This window comes from Mastacembelus armatus, chromosome 22 (assembly GCF_900324485.2).
Source record: "Mastacembelus armatus chromosome 22, fMasArm1.2, whole genome shotgun sequence".
Classification (NCBI taxonomy): Eukaryota; Metazoa; Chordata; class Actinopteri; order Synbranchiformes; family Mastacembelidae; genus Mastacembelus; species Mastacembelus armatus.
Genome location: NC_046654.1, coordinates 16,483,064 through 16,503,356, shown reverse-complemented (window position 1 = coordinate 16,503,356; position 20,293 = coordinate 16,483,064). Strand labels below are relative to the sequence as shown.

The 20,293-nt window shown below is 41.5% G+C and overlaps 1 protein-coding gene across 4 annotated transcripts; it reads left to right on the top strand.

Moving 5' to 3' along the window:
- The first annotated feature begins 341 nt into the window (after positions 1-341).
- Positions 342-18,142, top strand: LOC113126218 (zinc finger MYM-type protein 4-like). Of its 4 annotated transcripts, none has more exons than XM_026300186.1 (29): positions 342-417; positions 1,868-2,462; positions 3,213-3,265; positions 3,385-3,534; positions 3,796-3,859; positions 4,487-4,683; positions 4,901-5,025; positions 5,445-5,679; positions 5,813-6,028; positions 6,300-6,450; positions 6,635-6,750; positions 6,862-7,224; positions 7,379-7,529; positions 7,857-8,032; positions 8,160-8,337; positions 8,505-8,618; positions 8,887-8,930; positions 9,075-9,213; positions 13,490-13,602; positions 13,688-13,805; positions 13,931-14,182; positions 14,415-14,491; positions 15,079-15,208; positions 15,350-15,501; positions 15,630-15,744; positions 16,571-16,828; positions 17,011-17,122; positions 17,212-17,280; positions 17,430-18,142. In XM_026300186.1, exons 1-29 carry the CDS (start codon positions 379-381, stop codon positions 17,575-17,577), a joined length of 4,650 nt encoding a protein of 1,549 aa, XP_026155971.1. In that variant the 5' UTR covers positions 342-378; the 3' UTR covers positions 17,578-18,142. The 4 variants fall into 4 exon arrangements, with proteins under 4 accessions (XP_026155971.1, XP_026155963.1, XP_026155953.1 ...); XM_026300178.1 differs by having other exon boundaries at positions 13,487-13,602; XM_026300168.1 differs by having other exon boundaries at positions 4,901-5,052.
- The last annotated feature ends 2,151 nt before the right edge of the window (positions 18,143-20,293 follow it).

Sequence of the window (20,293 nt, the reverse complement as noted above, 5' to 3'; positions counted from 1 at the left end):
CTGCTGAGCAACGCTTTACAACAGCAGACTGCGCCAGTCTAACACAAATATCATTTTAACTCGAGTAAACAGTCATCATAAGCTGCCATGACTGACTGTCAGGTGTAAATTCTGGGGAAAATCTCCTAAAAAAACATTTGTATTTGTATTTATTGACCGGAGAAATATGAGATTATGTTTTTATAGATCACATTGCTGCTCGGATGGTTGCAGTTTTGAAATACTTGCCTCATGAGTTGGCCAGCTTGTTTCGGTGTTGACGTTAAAGTTACAGAAGCATGTTTTTTTGTTACGGACTACTCGCATACATTTCCCATAACCCCTAGAGCTTGGGTGGGTGGGCGTTAGGGAGCGCGGCGTTTGCAGCATAATTAAAACATGGCGGACTCGGAGGAATTTAGACTTAAACGATTACAGGTAGGAAACACACACATTGTGTAAAATTAGAGCAACGATCAGATGGAAGTTGGAGTGTCTAGCTGGCCTAGATATATGCTGTGACATCCAGTTATTTGGTGGGTGACATCCGGTTGAGATGAGCATGTTAAGCTAACGTTAGCTAGCTAGCTTATAACGCTGCAGCTTGGTGCTCGTGAGCAATGATGCATGCCGCTGTGCGAGGCTGCATTTAATAGCCCTGCACTTTAACAACCAGCAAACCAACACCTTCAAAACCACACGAGGCTGGTCGTTTCTGTGAGCCCCATGTGGGTTTGTTTATCCAGCCCTACACTTTTGTGTTGTAGATAATTACCGGCTCCATAAAGTGGCTGCATCGCGGAAAGCTGTGAAAAAAAGTGTAGGTTTTATTGAGGTGCTGCCATAAATGCTATTTTTACTCTCACATCACATGCACTGCCTCCTGACAGTAGACTTCTGATTGTCGTATTATTCTGTTACTTATGTTAGTCTGCCCTGTGAAGGTGAGGTTGGCTTACTGATTGTTGTGAGGTGGAACTACTGATGTTTCCTATGGAGAGGTGGTGGGGAATAAGGTACACAGCATACAGTACATGGGATCAGCCTTTGTATGGGCCCACAGTGGGAAATTCTAAATGTTACAGCAGCAAAAGAGAAATAGCAGCAATACTGTAAAAATAACACTAAAAGTAATCACAACAGCGTATACAATAAAAATATAATAATCAAAAAACCTTTGGTAGCTCCATCACACACTTGGAGTGGATCAGGGTGGGAGTCATTCTCCAGCAGGGATGTTAGCTTGGCAGTCGTCCTCCTGTCTCCCAACACATGCACTGGGCCAAGGGGACTTCTCAGTACAGAGCTCTGTCAGTTTGTACAGTTTCTTCCTGTCTGCTGTCGAGATGCTGCTGTTGTAGCAGACCACTCTATAAAAAATGGCTTATACCACCACTGTGTCAACAAGGTCTTCAGGAGTGTCCCCTGTAGCAGCTAGAGCCTGCTCTGGCCTTTCTTATAAAGTATGTCAGTGTTATTTGACCAGTCCAATTTATTGCTGAGGTGAACACCCAGGTACTTAGAAGCTTCTCAATGGATGCTCACTGGTGTTATTGAGGGATATCTGCGCCAGCAGAAGTCCACCACTAGCTCTTTGGTCTTCCCCACATTGATCTGGTGATAGTTCACTGGTTCACCAGTCCACAAAGAGTTTTATATGTAGTCTTATGTATGTATTTTAGGCCATGTTTGTTTGTATGAGGAGTCGAAATTTCACTGTAATTAACATTTTTTCTGTTTGTTGGAGTTTATAGTAAAACAGGAGATTTATGGCACTTATTAAGTCTGACAGTCATTTGTACCTGAGGAAAGTAAATAATCTCTGGAAGACTTACATTCGCTGGTCCTGTGAAAAATCCTTTTCATCAAGCCTTTCTCTGCCCTGCAGCATGAGGAGCGTCTATCCAGAGTATTTGATGAAGTTATGGGGCTGGGCGACTTCGCTGACTCCTCCAGGGGCTCTGCCGCCTCTTCCAGGAGTGGCGGTCAGGACGAGAGGAGTAACAAAGGAGAGACAAAAGGAGTAGAGGAAACCTCAGGACATAGAAAACAGCAACAGGTAGAAGAGGAGGACAGCAACAGCAGCAGACAAGAAGAAAAGATGGATGAGGGGATGGGAGAGTCATGCTTTCCTCGTATTTCCTCTTGCTCTGGCCGACATTCCTCATTTACCATGGGAACTAATGAAGGCGGAAGCGGGGGGGCAGCGTTTGATGATGCACTAGATGGCCTTCCCTCATTTGGCACAGAAGATGATGAAGAAGACTGGCACTTTGCTCTGCCAGTGGGCACCCTGGAGGATGTTGATGTGATTAGGGGGAAAAGAAAAACAAGACAACCAGGAGAGGAGAACAACGTTAATCGGAGCGTTCCCTTTGCTCTTGAGCCCAAAGAGGACGAGGTGGCGCAAGAGAGGGACGTGAGCAATGACTCTGCCAACACCTCTCACTCCTCCCAGGAGCACACACCTGACAACAGTCAAGGTAAAGTGGCAAATACATGAAAATCTAGACTTGTTAAAAGGACTAGATTCATACCTAATGCCCAGTTGAGAGTATTTATCCACTTATTTGTATCACAGCATATTCATACAGCCCTGACATAGCCAGACAGTCATGTTTTGGGCTGTCATTAAAGGGGTATGCTACTAGTTTCACATACCAAGTTCAGTTTGTCAACTTGTTAAATTTCAACTTATTTTCAGTCTACAAAAACATATAACATCTCCTGGCTTTGAAATGAATTCAAGATGTCAGCAGTGGTATGTGGGCTTGGGTTTGTAGATAGCACACCATTAGCTGACGCCATCTGTGGTATTAAAAGTCACAATGCCCTTTTAGTTTTGACCATTTGTTTTTAATCTGTCAGTTTAATTTTCTGAACACAATTCTCAACCAATCGTATATTCTCACTTATCTATTTAATTATTCTTTTGCATTCCTGTTCTTGGTTAATGCCACTTAGCGCAGAAAAGGGTGCACTAACCTAAGTGCTAATACAAACACGGCAGAGTCGTCATCATGTGAGAATGAGATTGCACAGTTGTCTGAACCAAGATTGAGATACAAAAAAAATAGTAATCATGCAGTCCTTAACTCCAGTGCAAAGAAAAAGGTGTCATCAGTATTGAACTAAATTAGATTGAACAAGACTGAGTGTGGCATCATCTGGAAATAATTGTTTGGTTTGTCTCTCTCAGTGTAGTTGTAACTTCTTTTCTACCTTTCTGTCAGATGGAGGTCCCCTGAACCAGACAGGGGAGACAGAAGACAGCCAGCAGGGAGAGGTGGGGATTTGGAAAAAATTTACATAACTATATTTAGTTTTTTTTTTGTTTGTTTTGTTTTTTGTTTTTGTTTTTTTCAATACTGAGCAGATTTGTCATAAATACTCTTATTCTCTCAGAGTTCAGAGACAGCTCCAGTGGAGGACAGTAATCCCCCGATGTCTCCTAGTATCAACATTAAAGAGGAGCCCATTGATGAGGGGTACGATGCTGCTTTACTGCCTCAGAGCTCCATCAGACAGATCAAAGAGGAGCTGGAGCATCAGGAGGTAAGTGTGGAGGGAGATGTTATCAGTATGCCTCTGATGTTTACACTTTATTTTTTAAATATTAAATAATAGCATTTAGTCAGTCAGCAATATACAGTTAAAACTACTTTGAAATATTTCTTATTTTAAGAATGGAAAAATACTTCTAAACATGATACCAGATCACAGTACCAGTGAAAGGTTTGTACACACTTTCTCATTCAATTCAATGAAAGAAAATGTCTTAAACACATAGAGATTTCTTATGTTTGAACATTTCAGGAAGAGCTGAGGATCAGCTCAGTGTACTCTGTAGGAGGAGCAAACACCTTCGTATCCCCTACTGGTGAGTTTAATACACCAGCTGTTCTGCAGTGGTCATACTGTGTCAGTGGGATGAAACACCTCTTTCGATTTGATGGCGCTGTTAGTACTTGTAACTAGGTTTACCTTATTGGCATCAGCTTTATTGAGGGCAAGGCTGCAGTAACAGAGCAATTTGAAATGCTACCAGTTTGATATGACACCTCAAAAAACCCCACTTTACAGAATACAATGAATTTGGTCATCACATTTTACTATAATGCATCACTAAGCAAAATGTGATTTCTTTGTGATGCTACATCCGCTTTACATTATGTGTACAGCTGGCTGTAATGCACCAAAATATGCAAAAGTCATGTAGAGGCAGCAAAGATGATTTCTTCCTAGTAAAGAAAACAATGCTACTGTGTTTTATGAGCAAGGATATATTCGACATATTTGTTATACTTTAAGGACACACACAATGGAAATCTAAAATGAAAGTTTATTTACAAGAAACCTCCACAGGTCATCTTTTAATTAGAATAGTGCCCTCAGTAGTCTTTTCTCAGAAATGCAGCAGAAGCATTTTCTGTGCATGTTTATTATTGCTAAAATATTTTTCTAAAAATATTTTTGACAATATCAACCTTTACTCTATCCTCTCAAGTGCCAGCAGCAATCCCAGCCCCACCTCCAGCAGCCATTTTTATCCCAAGTAGAGGTACTGTCCTACAAGCCATGACTCCACTTCCTGCAAGACCACCAGCTCAGGTCCCAACTTCACTGCCAGCTCTTGTACCAGTACCCCCACGTCCACCTCAGCCCCCAGCTCCTGGTAGTGTTCGCTGTAGCGGCTGCTCTAAGGTACTGCTCTGCTTACATGAGCTCTGTTTTAAATAAATAACCCTGCCTCGTGTTCTCTGCATTGTTATGAACATAGACAACTGATGCTCTGGTTATTTACTCATTCATCTGCTATATTAATGACACGATTAGCAGAAATTGTCATTATTATTGTGTCAGAACTTTAGACAGTGATACAGGTTTTTTTTTTTTTTTTTTTTATTAAATGTGATTCCAGGTTCTGCTGAAAGGCCAAACAGCATTCCAAAGAAAAGGGTCAACGCAGCTGTTCTGCTCTACAGTCTGTCTGACTGGCCATCTGCCTTCAGCCAACAGGAGCCGATTCTGTTTCCAGTGCAACAAGTACATCTTTGTTTCCACATCACATCAGTATGAACTTCATATTTAAGGGTTTCACTGGTTTATAAAATCTGTGCTCTTTTAGCACATGGAAATACATATAGTCCTAAATGCTGTGTTTTTCTGGTGTGTTGTAGGACTGCCTGTGTCTCAGCAGACATCTAACCCTATAGTATTATAGAATTTAACACTGACACTGATATCTCCTGTGAAACTTAATCCACATCTAAATCCTTAGTGATTTCTTATGCTTTATTCAAGTAATGACAGAACTGGGGTTAGGGTAAAGTCAAATTATTGCTTCATTTCAAATGTATTTTTTTTTCTGCCTTGCCACTTTGTTTGCAAAGCCTAACCTCTTGTCATCTTCTATATATTTTTTTAAACTTTTGTATTTATGTCTCATGCTTTTGTCTTTGCAGGGAGATTCTTCAGCCCAGGGACATGATCCTGATTCCTGCAGATGACAACACCTACATGCACTTTTGTGGCCAGTTCTGTCTGTCTGAATTTAGACAGAAGAAGAAGTGTGCTGAAAAGTTTCCTGAGAAATGGGCTGACAAACGACTGGAGAAGAAGCTTGAGAAGCCACCTCAGAAATTACTGGAGCGGCAACCAGAAAAACCCTTTTGCAGTGTGTGCAGAGTCACTAATAAGGTAAGAGCCCTGAAAGGCTAACCTTTACAGTAAAGACAGACAGATATAGTTAATATGCCTGACAGGCCAAGGCAGGTCAGGTGTTACTCTCTATCTTGTGTCTTGTGTTTGACTGGGATCATGATCTCCACAGCAAATTGAGCATGAAGTCAACCATCAAGGTCGCCTGCACAGCCTCTGTAGTGATGCTTGTTTCATGGCATGGCGCAAGATGCGTCAGTTAGCCATGAACTGCTGTGAAGGCTGCGGACTTTACTGCAACAGCAACTCAGGCTCCTGCCAGACACTCACAATTGAAAGATCTCAGCTCAACTTCTGTGGACCTACCTGCATTGGCACCTACAAACAGGTATGTATCTGCATGAAAACATTTTATAGTCCTGTTTCCTTTTGAATTAAGGAAATATGTGTCAGTATTTATGACAGCACTGTGTGGATAAAACACTGCAGATAGATATTATGTATTTTTCCATGTTAGTGGCCTCAAATGAGAATAAGCAGTAACTCAAAATTTGGGTTCCAGCAACCAGAACTACTGTAATATCAGAAAATCACATACCATCCACACATTTTACATAGCTAATAGAAACCTTTACAATACAAATTCTTTTTTTAAACAGACTTGCAGAAAGACGGTTGAGTGTGCTTACTGTCATACAGTGGCAATAGTGTCTTCCACCATCATGGAACGTGACCACAGGGGCAAAGTTCAGCTTTACTGTTCACCTGCTTGTGTGGAACAGAGTCGACCGCCCCAGCATTCTCTCACTGGTAGGACAAGCCTCAGAGAACACACACCCACGTGTTAGGGCTAGCTGGTATATGTAGTCCTCAGTGCTAACATGGAGGAAAGCTTCAGTTTGACTGCAGCCTGTAGTACAACCGGAACCAAGGAAATCTTACTAACTTGGTCATGAATGTATGTTCACATACTAACATTACCTTCTCCTTGTAGGTACTCCATTCCCATGCTGCCTGTGCAAAGTTTCAGCTGTTCCTCAGTATCATCTGGCCATGGTGGATGGTACCATTCGGAACTTCTGCTCCTATGACTGTGTTTCTATATACAGGGTAAAGCACTAATAGCAAGGGAGCTTTTAATTTAACAAAAATAGCTCAGTTGGATTAAAACCTTCTTGTTTATTTGAGCATGCTGTTATTTTCCCTCCATGTCTTTTACAGAAGTCTGGACACCCCTCACAGTCAGACTTGACCAATGGAACTGCCTCTCTCAGGGACCACTCTGTCAAAGATGTCCCCAAACCAGGCCCTTCTGCTGGAGCCAGCTCGGTCCCTCCCATCCCCCAGGATTGCCCATCATCAGTGCCTTACTCAGGCCATCATCCCAGTCATACCTCAGTGCCCCCACTGGTGCCTCCCTACCCAGCCATGTCCTCCCCCTCTATCCCAGGGCAAACCCAGGCCAGAGCACCCTCTGGTCAGCCCCAGAAACCAGCAGAGGGTGGGCACAGTGACACCACCAAACTGACCTGCCATCAGTGCAGTAAGCAGTTCAACACCAAACCGCTGCTATTCAGCAACCAGGCAAGCAGCACAGGTCACACCAATATACACATATTCGGTATATATTCATATTTCACCCTAACTGGATTTTTCTGTTGGTACCTCCATAAAGAGTATAACACTCCTCAGCTAACCATCATTATTCTGTAATACTCATGACAGATTTTTCCTGCAGGGTCGAATTTCTATGTTCTGCAGTAAGCCATGCTGTGAGCAGTATAAAACCCAGAAAAACATTGTGGCGCCGTGTGAGTATTGTAAACAGGAGAAGGTGCTCTTTGACACCATCACCTACAACCAACAGGACCTGGTTTTCTGCAGTGAAAGTGAGTTTACACAAAATGGCTTTCTCCTTCTTCTTCTCCACCTGAGTTTCATGCATTTAGGTGTCTGTCAGTGATAACCTTGCAGTTGCTTTTTAATGTATACAACAGCAAATGCAGAATGCCTGATTGATTCTGGTGTCGTTCCGGTCTTGACAAACTAGCCTGAAATTGTGAAGATTGGTAGCTCTAGCCTTACTTTTGGTTTCATCATTTAACAAAAATTGTAAACACCACATTCATTCAGTGTAAGTGTTCCTGTGGGCAAAAATGGATACTTGTAGTGCTCAGATTTAAATAATATGGGACCCCAACCATCCTGTGTTCCAGGCTGTAAGCTTCTCTTCAAACATGACCTGACTTCTCGTAACAAGGTCCATCCCTGGCGTCCCTGCACCTACTGCTCCAGCATTAGCCAGAAGATGCTGCACAGCCACTATGGAGGCAGGATGGAGGAGTTCTGTAGACCCCATTGCATGTCCCAGTACACTGTGCTCTACTATGGGGTAAAGGAGATGGATGTCTCAGATGTCACTGTATATTCAGCATGGTTGTTTGTTTAATGTCTTTCTCCGTTTTCTTTCTTTCCTTTTGTCTTTTCTTCCTTCCTCCTCCTCCTCTTCTCTTGTCCAGATGGGGCGGTGTGACAGCTGTAGGAAACAGAGCTACATGACTGAGAAGCTGCAGTGTTTGGGTTCTGTCCGTAACTTCTGCAACCTGTCCTGCCTGCTGCAGTACTGCTACCTGCATTTTGAGATGAGCCAACATACCAGTAGTAATGGTACTGGAGCAGCCCCACAGACACCATATGGTAAATTGTATTGTCACATCAGACTTCACACTAGTTAAATTAGTTTGCCTGAAATCATAGGTTTAGAAAAAAGATTATTAAAAAAAATCCTTATAGTTACTTTATATGAGAGGCTGGATTTTAAAGTCATCGTTGTGTCTCTATGATCCCTTCTTTCTCTCTTCTAGCTCCAGCCCAGCCCCACCACTCCTCAAAGATGAATCCTGTCATAGCTGATGTCGTCTCATTGGCCAATGGCTCTGCTACTCAGCCCAGTGTGTCAGCAGATACTGCTCTGACTGGTTTGTTCACACACAGCCATGTGAGGGGGCGTTAACAGCTCGTCATGGTCATGATAGCAGCAGATTAAACAGAACAGCCCACAGGCTACAGTTACTTCTATATAAATAAAATTACTGAACTGTTTGTAGCAAGAGGTAGGGATTTTCTATGGGAATTCAATTAACTAATAACTATTAGAGGATTATATAGTAATTCTTTATTTTTAAGTACTTTTGAGCAGCTTTTTGTCACATTGGGGTTTAATGCATTTTTATTTCTCTCTTGTAGGTGCACTTCCAACTTCCAACACTGATGGCAAGAACCTCGACCATGTATGTGCTCATTTCACAGAACAATATCAGTACAGAAAAATCATTTCTTTCTGATTGGCAGTGCAGACAGTAATGTCACAATGTTTAGAAATAAGAATTAGATCAGATTAGTTCATTGTTGCTGTTTTTGTTTGTAATGCCCAGGCCAGTACTCAGACTGATGCCATGCGTGTGCCTGTGTCCCGTCGACGTCAAATGAAGAACAAGTCGGTTCTGTGTCGACCCTTCACCATGGACCAAGAAACAATGTGCCAGCTGCCCACAACTTCCACAGAATCAGCAGGTAACTACAAACAGCATCATTCATCCCTCGTTCACGCAGGTCACAGAAACAGCGGCACAGCAGGACCTAGGGGAACAAGTTTAAGTGGCTTTTTCACAATAAAATGCTCTAGAGAAGGCACATATACTCGCACATAATGAGCATTCACTGTATGTTCGTACAGACATTTGAAACATCTTTTAAAGTATGACGTGTTTTAGTCTGTTTTAGATATTTCTTGATATTTTCTTTCTATTTCTTCTGATGGTCCTGTTTCTATTTGAATTGTGGAAAAAGTGCTCAAAACAATTTCTGTTCATTGATCAAACCAAACAGCTCTTTGTAATGAATGGGTTACATGTGATGTCACGTTCTTATGCTAAGTAAGATACAAAATAAGCTGAGTAAGGTCATATTATAACGTTAAAATGACAACAACAAAAAAAAACTTCCTTAAAATAACTTCATGCTTTGATGAATATAATACTGAACTTGCTTGAACTTTGATTCATCAGGAAACATCTTAATCATGAAATAATGGTTTAAAAAAAACAAAACAAAAACAAAATCCGAAATCCAGAGTTTGGGGCTTTTTTCTTTTTTTTCCCCTCATGATTTGTTTGACTTGTGGTCAGTGGTGATTCCTACAGCAAGCACTGAGTCTGAATCACTGACTGCGGTGATATAGGTAGCCACCCTCTTCCAGGCTAAAGCTCTTATGTCTCTTTGTAAACCACATCAGGTTTATTAGCATAGTACCTTACAGCAACAATAAATACAAGGAGCTTTATAGAAAATAAAAGGCATTAAGAAAGATAGAGAATAGAAACTGATTTACAAGGCAAAAACCTGCATAAATTGGAATTATTTGTTCACACCATTTATTTCACTTCATTCATTCTTTTGATTTATTCAGTTATTCATTGTTCACAACTAGCTGTTTCAATAATTGCACCAGCTCTGCTAGATAGCCCCTCGCAGCCCGACCTACCATCTCCAGCATCATCACCGAAACCTCAGGGAGAAACTCAGCTGTGTAATGGCGTGCCGGCACGCCTGACCGGGCGCCATTTCCTGGGCAAAAGGGAGACAGACTCCAATTGCAAAGTCTGCTCGCAATCCAAGAGGAAGAGAGAGGAGGAAGAAGAGGAGGTGAGGAAGAGAGAGAAGAGGGAGGAGCCAGAGAAGAAAACAGAAGAGAAGACACACAATGAGAAGGATGGAGAGGGAAAAGAGGAGACACACTCTAAAATGAAGGACTGTGAGCAGAAGTGTGGGATAGTGAGGCAAACTTCCTATTATTGTAAGACATGTTCGGGAGAGCCAAGCCTCTGTCCTGTGCCCTGTTTTGAACTCTACCACACCAGACTGATCTACAAAACAGCTCCTGAACTGGAAACATGAGGTGAGACTTCTAAATGACACTACAAGTTCAAGTACCCTTAATAATTAATAATAAAAATAAATATAAAAAATATTAGGGAAGTCATTGTTTGTGCCACAGCTGTATACAGTATTAAAGATTTCCTGTTCCATGATTGTGTACAGTGTGCATTAATAGAGATGACGGCAATGCAACGTTACTGCTCTTACAGTCAGAATAACAACTACCTACCCACATGATCTGTTAAAACTGATGCGCTTTTTCCACGTCATTTCAACTGACTTCTTACAAGGGTCGAGTGTGTCACCCGAGTTTTTCCTCTCCACAGCTTCCTGATCTGCTGCCACGAGATGTCGTCTTCTGCCCTGACCCTAGACAAAGATAAAACTACTACAGGTTTAACAGGTGGTGTTCACACCTGCAGCGCTTTTATGACGCAGGTTTTTTTTTTTTGGTTTTTTTTTCTCTCTCTCTCTCTTCCCAAAACTTTGACAGCAAATACATTAGTTTTCAGTATCTACATGGATGTGTATTTGCAAACTAGCAGTGCTGTGAAATGACACACTTAAGGGGATGTCTGTGTTTTTTTTTTGTTTGTTTTGTTTTGTTTTTTTATAAACTAAACATAGCAGTATTTATGCACTATTCAGACCACATTCTCATGGCCATCTGAAACCTCTTCCCTTCCAGGCTGTTTAATTCGTGGGCAATATTAGGCTATAAGTGATGGTCAAAATGGTGGCCTGACGGCCTAGACAAGGTTGACGTTCTTTCACAGCTGTTTGACTGACCTACAGACAGTACTGTAAGGTGTCAGGAAAAACAATTTTTACCTCAGTGTTTTAGTTCTCACATATGATTACACCATTGAAGCTAACTCCGATCACAGTATAGTTGTCAAGTGTCTTAAGACGTGTCCAAAGTATCTAATGATTTGTTTATGTTGTGTAAATCTCCAGAGGAAGTTGCCTGTAATTGAACACACTGTTTATGTTTCACAACCCTCATGTCCAGTGGTGTGACATCACTTCACTCGAGCCTGAAGGGTCAGCCACTGTCTATTACACTATATAACAGCAAGAGTCATACAGTCTGTAATGTGGTTGTATGGCAAAAAAAAAAACTGCAACAGTCTGTTAATATTAATATTTGTGTCAGTGGTTGATTATTTTAACTTGATTCAGATTAATTTTATTGTATCTGATTGACAAAGCATAATGTGGATCATACCAAAGTGTCAGGAAAACATGGAAGATTATATTTTACAGGTTAACATCTGTATAGGTGTTGCACAAATGGACAGGAATCTAGACACAGCAGGCAATTTGCAAGACGTCTTTCTCTGATGCAGTGTTACTCCTCTATTATTTTTAGTTTTTGATAAACCAATAAATCTGGTTAAGAATGAAACTACAATGCACCATAGAGATACACCGTTAATGTATAAATCAGGCTAAAATCTGCAATGACTTGAATTTTGCGTCTGAATGAAGAACTCGGCGTTTATTTGGATGTTCAGATAACTTATTTGTACTATTACACTACTACTTTAGTATGAATGTGGGATGTTTGGAAGTTTCAGGGCTGAATTTCCTGCTGTACCTCTTTACTGATGCAGTCGTGAACCGAGACTGACGTCAGTTCAAGCATTTGCTGTTATTACAAGTCAACTCTGGCTTTGACGTTGGAGCTGAGTTGAATCCAACCCTGTACTACGGTGTTTACATTTCACTTATTTTGTGACTTACTGTTACTTATGTACTTATGCTTATTTCATTTTTCCCCATTCTTAAACATGATATGGGTAGGTGGAAAATGAATAATGCATTTCTGTTTTATGTTTCTTTTCATAGTATGTTGTCAACATCTGAAACTCGTGGAAAAAAATGTCAATAAATTGAATTTGAGAAAAAAAGTTTAAATGGGATAATTATTTATCTGATTTTACCTGCCACATTTTACCGTCTAATGACAAATGAGTGGAAGAATAAGTGTAGTGTCATTTTGGGCATAGAATGATATGATAATGAGTGAGAATCAAGTTTATCAGAATTATTGATGCAGCATGTGAAGCTCTGTCTTCACCAAAATTATGATTACTTTTCTTTCATGGGAATTGGTATTTGGCTTTAAACAAGTGTACATGATGAATGATGACGAAGGTGTCTGCTTCATGACTTGTGTCCGACATGGCTCAATGTTGTGAATCATTTGCTACAGGCTTGAATTGCGACCTCTGCTGGCCATATTCTTGCATTTGTCACATCTGCGTATGGAGTAAATCTGTATCCGTGATGCATGTGTTGTATGTGTTTATCATTGAAAAACCCACTGGTAACAGAAGAAACCTTTGTGCCATAAAAGAAAAATAATAAGGTCAGCTTCTGGGGAGTGACCTGCATATGTACCTTTGTTTGTATATGGTTATTAGTATAAATACAGGAAGCTGCAGCTGGTTGGTGCAGTGTCCTCCAGTTAAACATTAAAATGCAGGTTACATGTAGTCAGCAGATGCTGTTGATTTGTCTTCTTAACAGTGCAGTGTGTCACGTTTTCAGTTTAATAAGTCATATCTACTTTAATCCATTGTGATTTATTAATGGGGAGTTTTGGGGGTGTATTAATAAATTTCCTAATTCTATAGACTTCAAAAACAGATACCACTCACATAATGTAAAACTTGTTAGTATTTACAGCCAATCACAGCATAACCACAATGAATATAATGGGTGGATAAATACAAACACATAAAAATACACATCTAAATATTTTGTCAGCACTAAACTTGAATTAATGCATTTGTGACTTTGTGTCATTAAACTTTTTTTTTTTTTTTTATGTTTTCTATTTGTTCATCCATTTTTTTCTTTCTCTCTGTGTCTCGTTTTCCTCTGCCCCCTCTCTCCTCAGCAGGGCAGGAGAATGTGAAGGTGGTGATGGTGCCAGTCCCAGTACCGGTTTTCATTCCTGTGCCTCTGAACATGTACTGTCAGCACACACCTGTTCCACTGGCTATACCAATGCCTGTATGTCCCGTTACATTCACATTCTCTTTAATGACTCAAACACTTTGCATTGAGTCTTTGCAAATGAAACTTCTCATCTTTCAAGCTTCCAGTGCCCATGGTCGTAACACCACAGAAACATGGCATGATAGATGCAGCTGTCCAATCAGAGCCTTTCACTCTGAGGGAAGAAAACCAGAATGATCAGTCTAGTTCGCATGCAGGTGAGGGTTTGGAGAAAGTAGATATGTGTCTTCATTTTTATGTTTTATTTTTACCTTAGTAAGGTTCAAAACATAATGATTCGCATCTCACTTCATCTGTGTTTATTTTTGTGTGTGTGCTACAGACCAGAGCACTTACACTGGAGACATGAAATCAGAGGTGGCGCTTCCCATAATCCTTGAAGGCGAGGAGACTCAAAAATCCGTACAAGCTGACCTGCCTTCCACTGGAAGTACAGAGAGAAGCACAGAGTCAACTGATCCCCATCCTAGTGCCCATCCAGGGGAGAGCATGACAAGCGACCCACCTGCGACCAGTGTCGAGCATCAGCCGCCCTCCTCTCCAATGATGGACTTAGAGACTGACTTCCCGTCTGGTCAGAGATCATATTCTGTAATTTAAAGTGATAACCAACACCCACGTCTGTTTAAAACAGTATGACATGCAGTTTCTACAACTTGAAAACTTGTAATTTATTAATAAACCACCAAAATGTTTTTTTTTTTTTTTTTTTGTATTATCAGGATAAACTCAGATTGGAAATGGAAAACAAACACACACGCACACATCCTGTCTCCCACTCACAATTTTTTTGTGTGTTTCTGCAGAATCATTAGGTCAGAAGTCGTCCGCTCCGCAGCGAGGAGTGAAAAGACCCAGGGACGGTTCCTCCGGCAGGAAACGGGTATGACAGATCAGCAGTCTGTGGGTAAACGCTGATTCAATTTTTTTTTCTGTGTTTTTAAAAACATGTTACTGTGCATACATCAGTTTGCAGGTAAGTTTTCCTGTATGCTGCTCTGTGGTTCTATTTGCTGACAGTCTTAAATGTTGTATGTATTTTGCTATCAATGTATTTTACATCTGTCATCTGTAATCACGTACAATACTGTATTATAAGGTGAATCACCATCGGTGCAATATACTGTAGTGACTTTACCTGGTGTTTATTTATTTATCCATAGATGTCCATATACTGTACATACCCATAGGCACATATCTACCCACTTATAGTTTTTGTAGCTTCATAGTTTTATTCCACTTAGTATTTTTTAATGTTCTGAACTTCTTATTTACCTCACATCTTGCTACTTCTGGCTCTCTGCTGTGTACTGTACTTACTGTTGCAACAACGCAATTTCCCCACTGTGGGATAAATAAAGGTTTTCTTATCTTTTTTATAGAAATGAAGTGTATTAATATGCACAATATTAATTTATCTCATCATTATCAACCTCGTCTGGTATTCACTCTGCACTTTTTTTTTTCCAGGGTCGAAGGCGGACTGTTTCAGTGGATCGCAGTGCAATGGCGGCTCCAACCACCTCCAAACTGAACCACATGTATGGGGTTAAAGCCTGGAGGAACTGGGTCCAGCAACGCAACAAACAACCACAAGAACGTAAGCCTGAGTTCTCTTTGGACTGTGGGAGCACACTGGGCTAAACCAGAGAACACCCATGCTTTTACCTCCTCTTACCCATTATTCAGCTCTGTTGTTTTATTCTATACAGCTTTTATTTTCCATTCTCTCCGCCTGCAGCCAGTGAAGTGGACATTAAAGAGGACATCCTTCAGTGTGACTCTGCTGAGCTGAGCTTTGCTCTGTCTCGCTTCATCAAAGAAGTGAGACGGCCAAATGGAGAGGCCTACGGTCCAGACAGCATCTTCTACCTCTGCCTGGGGATACAGCAGGTCCAAACACACACATACACCCACACACACACAAATCCTTGCTTTTTTTAGTCTGAATTCATTATGTCTCCACTCATTTTCACCACTCAGTGACTCATTTCTCTCTGCATCCTTCTCTTTTTGGACAGTTTCTGTTCATGAAGGGCCGCATAGAGAACATCTTCACCGACAAGCTCTACAGTCAGTTTGCCAATGAGATCACTGGGATGCTGCGACTGTGGAAACCTAAAACACTGCCTCGCGGTATGATCATTGACCTTAAGTTATAATCTTTAATCATTTTCTGCAATAACCGGTGTGTTAATTATGTTCCTATAAAGATGTTTCTATTGGTAGTGGCTGCTATTCCCACTCTGGGTTCAGATTACATACGACTGTAAAGCTCCACTCACTATTTAAGACTTTCATATTAACACTGGGTCAGAAAAGTAGCAACAAGCCCACAGGGAATTATCACCAAGCTCTTTTACAGTCTTACAGTTTTACAGCTTTGCCATTTCAGTTCACCCTCAATGTTGTCAACAGTGTTGCATGCAGCAGCAACAGGAAGCTGTTTTCTGCCTTTAATAATAGCTCTGATAACACAAAATGCCAGACAGACCAGCAACAACTGGAAGCTTTTAGCAGCTAAACAGACAGACACCCTCCTGGGCGCCTTCCTGGGGAGGTGTTCCGGGCGTGTCACACCGGGAGGAGGCCCTGGGGAAGACCCAGGACACGCTGGAGGGACTATGTCTCCCGGCTGGCCTGGTAACGCCAGACAGACACCCTCCTGGGCGCCTTCCTGGGGAGGTGTTCCGGGCATGTCACACCGGGAGGAGGCCCCGGGGAAGACCCAGGACACGCTGGAGGGACTATGTCTCCCGGCTGGCCTGGGAACGCCTTGGTGTCCCCCTGGAAGAGCCAGAAGGAAGTGTCCAGGGAGAAGGAAGTCTGGGTATCCCTGATTCGGCTACTGCCCCCGCGACCCGGCCCCGGATAAGCGGAAGAAGATGGATGGATGGACAGACAGATATTTATCTCAGCTTTTTTTTTTTTTCTTCCCCCTGCTTCCCCTTCCCTTCTCCAGGTGGTGGTGTTGTCTCCCGTGTTGAAGAGTCCTACCTGTGGGAGTGTAAGCAGCTGGGTGCGTACTCACCCATAGTGTTGCTCAACACGCTGGTCTTCTTCTCCACCAAGCATTTCTGCTTCACTACGCTGGCACAGCATCAAGGCCTCTCCTTTACTAACTTCACTCTGCGCTCCAAATCCAGCAGCCGAGCTGGCACAGTCCAGTACCTGCATTACCAGAGAAGCAGCACTGCCACGTCCAGCCGGCCACAGACAGGTGGGTGTCACACAGTGAAACGTGTACAATAATTTCATACTTTAAAGTTAAGAAGTAATAATAAAGTAATATGACTGTAGCGGTGCTTTTAAGCAGGAACCTAAGCCATTTTCCCTCTTTTTACACTAAAAAGAAGATTTCTACATTTACTTGTGCATCAAGTGTTTTCACTCTGTTCTTAGAGCGATTCAGAAAAAGACAAACAGAGAGTGAGGCAGACCTGGAGATGCGAGAAAATGTCACCAACCCTCTACAGTGTCCTGTCCGACTCTATGAATTCTACCTCTCAAGATGGTGAGATCCAAACACACACACAGACAGACTTAACATTACTGCAACAACTAAGAAAACAGCAGACAGACATCTTCTCTGTCTTCTAACAGCCCGGAGTCAGTGAAGAAGAGGGCCGGTGTGTTCTACCTCCAGCCTGAAGAGAATGTTCACAATCACAGGTCAGAGTCAGGTTAAAGCTGACGTGCTTACTTAAACAGTTTTGGGAAATACATTTACTTGCTTTCTTGGAGAGAGTTTTATTTTTTCATTAAATATCCATCAGCATCAGCTGGTCATTTTTTAAAATTTGCATTTCTGACCTCAACAGTTCCCACTGGTATACTTCTCAACCATTAGAGAGCGCCACCCTACAGAGCATGCTCACACGCATCCTCGCTGTCAGAGAGGTTCAACGGGAAAAGGAAGCAGCCCGGCGTCGGTCCTCAGCCACCGCTGATGATAGTGGCTTACAGTGACACGAAGTGCTGCCGACCTGTTTTCTCTGACGCCAAACTCTTAAACTGAATCTGTGTGCACCACCATCTGTGATTTCAGACTGAAGCTGCCAGGTTTGTGAAACGGGGAGACCCTGACTATCAGACTTTCAAAGACAGACCAAACCAGATGCAGTGTGATGAAATGACACACTGTCACATGGTGAGATCATTTCAAAGAACTGGATCTGTGGGATAGTTGTTTATTTAACTCCGGCCATGCCCTCTTCACATGAGCGCACAGCGACTTTCCAAACAGTTGATGCAGTCAGAAATGGGTGAGGGAGTGTAAAAGAGTTCATTGCAAAGCCAGTTGTCTTTTTATATCTGTGTCACAGCAGAGTGATATTTATGGCGATCATTTGTCACATTTGATGGGTTTATTTGCTGCCAACAGTGGTCCATGCCAAACCTGTCAGATGTACCTTGCATCACAGTAATATACAGTGTGCAGCAAACTGTTTATGACAACAGTCAGAGCTGCTGTGTTATAGCAGCTGCCCTCTTTGCAGCAGTATTTGCTTATGAAACCTAAAAGAATGAGATTTTGAGCAGATTTTGTTATCCAGCACTGTGGTCTGTTCACACATAGCTGCACAAAACTTGCCATTCAGTTGAGTGTGAAGCACCTCATACAGTCACCGGTTGTAGTATTGATAAACAAAGGATGACAAACTGCATCAAATTCCTCACATCAGTGGTGGATGAAATTGATTGGCTGACCTCTGTTTAAAATATCATTTTAATCAGATCTATTGTTAAACCATCATAAATCAGTGAAACCCTTCTTGTAACGTTTGAGTCGCAGTGCCTCAAATTTGTAACCAGTTATTTGTGACTTCATAGTTGACCTCGTAATTATTCTTCATCCAGTGTGGCCTTCTCCCTCTCTCCCTCACTCTGGATGTTCATGAGTGTTCAACCTTTTTCCCAGAGTTCCTTCCAGTCCCTTTACTCCTCTGATGTAATGTCTGTACAGTAGGTTCCCCTTCACTCCTTTTTATGGCCCATTCTTCCTCTGGGATGTTGTTTTTTCTTCTAGAACATTATTCCCTCTGTTTATTTTTATATTTGTGTGTGTGTGTGTTTAGACATTTGAGCAAGCAGCAGACAACTCAAAGTAATAGCAAAGCACTTTTCCAAATCCCAAAACCCTTGAGGTTTTTTTCAGACATAGATTCAATATCAAACAAGTATTATGACAATGTGCCTAACATGTTTACCACTGTCTCAGCAGGGGTAATGAGTTTTGTTTACACTCACTCAGAGTAGAGATTGGACATTCACTCTATAGACAGAACATGGAAAACACGATTGGTCCATGAGGCTGCTGTGATAAACACTTAAATCTGGAGCTTAGTCATGGCACATCACTTGGCAAAGAGATCTTTTACTTACCTTACTACACTGAGACTTTACAGAAATATTACTATGTTCTTTTGTTTTGTGGTAATAAATACTTCACTACCCACAACAACATGTGGGTAAGATAAGCTGTTGCTGTAATGTACTCCTGGGTACCCGTTTCTCTTTTGTTGTTTCAGCTGTTTATATTTTGTCACAGAAGTCACTGTGCCTTTACTTTTGCCTCATGTTTCTGATTGATATAAAATACATTGCTGTGAATGAACTTAAAATGCTATACTACAGATGCAACTAGCCCGAGATCTCTCCAGTGCTCCGTGTTGACATTCAGGCTGATTTCTTTAAGTAACAAGGAACAAGACTGTCTGAATGAGGCTGCTGCTGTTTGAAACTCCCACTGAAAGATTGTTGAATTTTAAAAAGGCTCAAAGACAGTTTGTTTTATTCTCATGCACAAAATGCCATGTTGCCATTAAGTATTAAAAATCCATCTTGTTCCTTTCTCTGATTCCTGTGAAAAGCACAGGATTTGTAACAACAGCATGATTGAAAAGAAATGAGACATTGAGAGTGTAATTGAAGTTTTTAAACGTTGAATCATACAATGTGTAAAGTCCAATCTTCTGTTTGATCTGTGTTTTAAATCTGTTTATCTCAGTGCAAGTCCAGCCATTGTTAAATTCCTCTTTCTCATAAACCCATCCTGTGGCCCCTCCTGCCCTAAGGATGGGAGCACTGACATCCTGGAAGAGACCACTCCCATCACATTAGAAGCATTTCGTCATCAAATAAAGGTGATCACGCCACATAGTTAGAGCACTGTAGGAGCCACGCCTTTGGGTTTTTCCTTTCATTTGTCACCCATCTGTATGTATACCACTGCTGACAGAACCATCTCAACTCAAACGTCCACTTTCTCACTTCTTCCATAGCCTTTATATAAAGTTTGAAAAACATGGGACTCTATAAGAAGTACTTGCAGAACAAACCACTTTCAACAACAAAAATCTTCTTTAGTAGCTGGCCCCAGTGTACACTGTTGATTTAACCTGATGATTTACCTAATCAGATAAAAGTCACATTTTAGGTGGTGGTGGATAGGGATGTTTGATGTTATCATGTCTGTTGCCTGCTCTGCCTGATAATTTCCTCTGATGGCAATGACAGGCAGCCGTCACTCATTTTGCATAGATACAGGATGATATGCACATTTTCATTATATGCATAACTTCCATAGATATAAAAGACGAATATGTTAATATGGGCTTGGGTTTTATTTTTTCATACCAGATATTTGAACTCATCATAGAAAAGAAGCTGTTGCTGAGAACAT

Excerpts from the sequence above, each read along its gene's own strand:
- LOC113126218 (XM_026300160.1), top strand. The coding sequence starts at position 379 with ATGGCGGACTCGGAGGAATTTAGACTTAAACGATTACAG. Across the intron at positions 3,860-4,486 it reads CACCTTCGTATCCCCTACTG|TGCCAGCAGCAATCCCAGCC; the intron begins GTGAGTTTAATA and ends TATCCTCTCAAG. Across the intron at positions 15,502-15,629 it reads TCTGCCTGGGGATACAGCAG|TTTCTGTTCATGAAGGGCCG; the intron begins GTCCAAACACAC and ends CTTTTTGGACAG.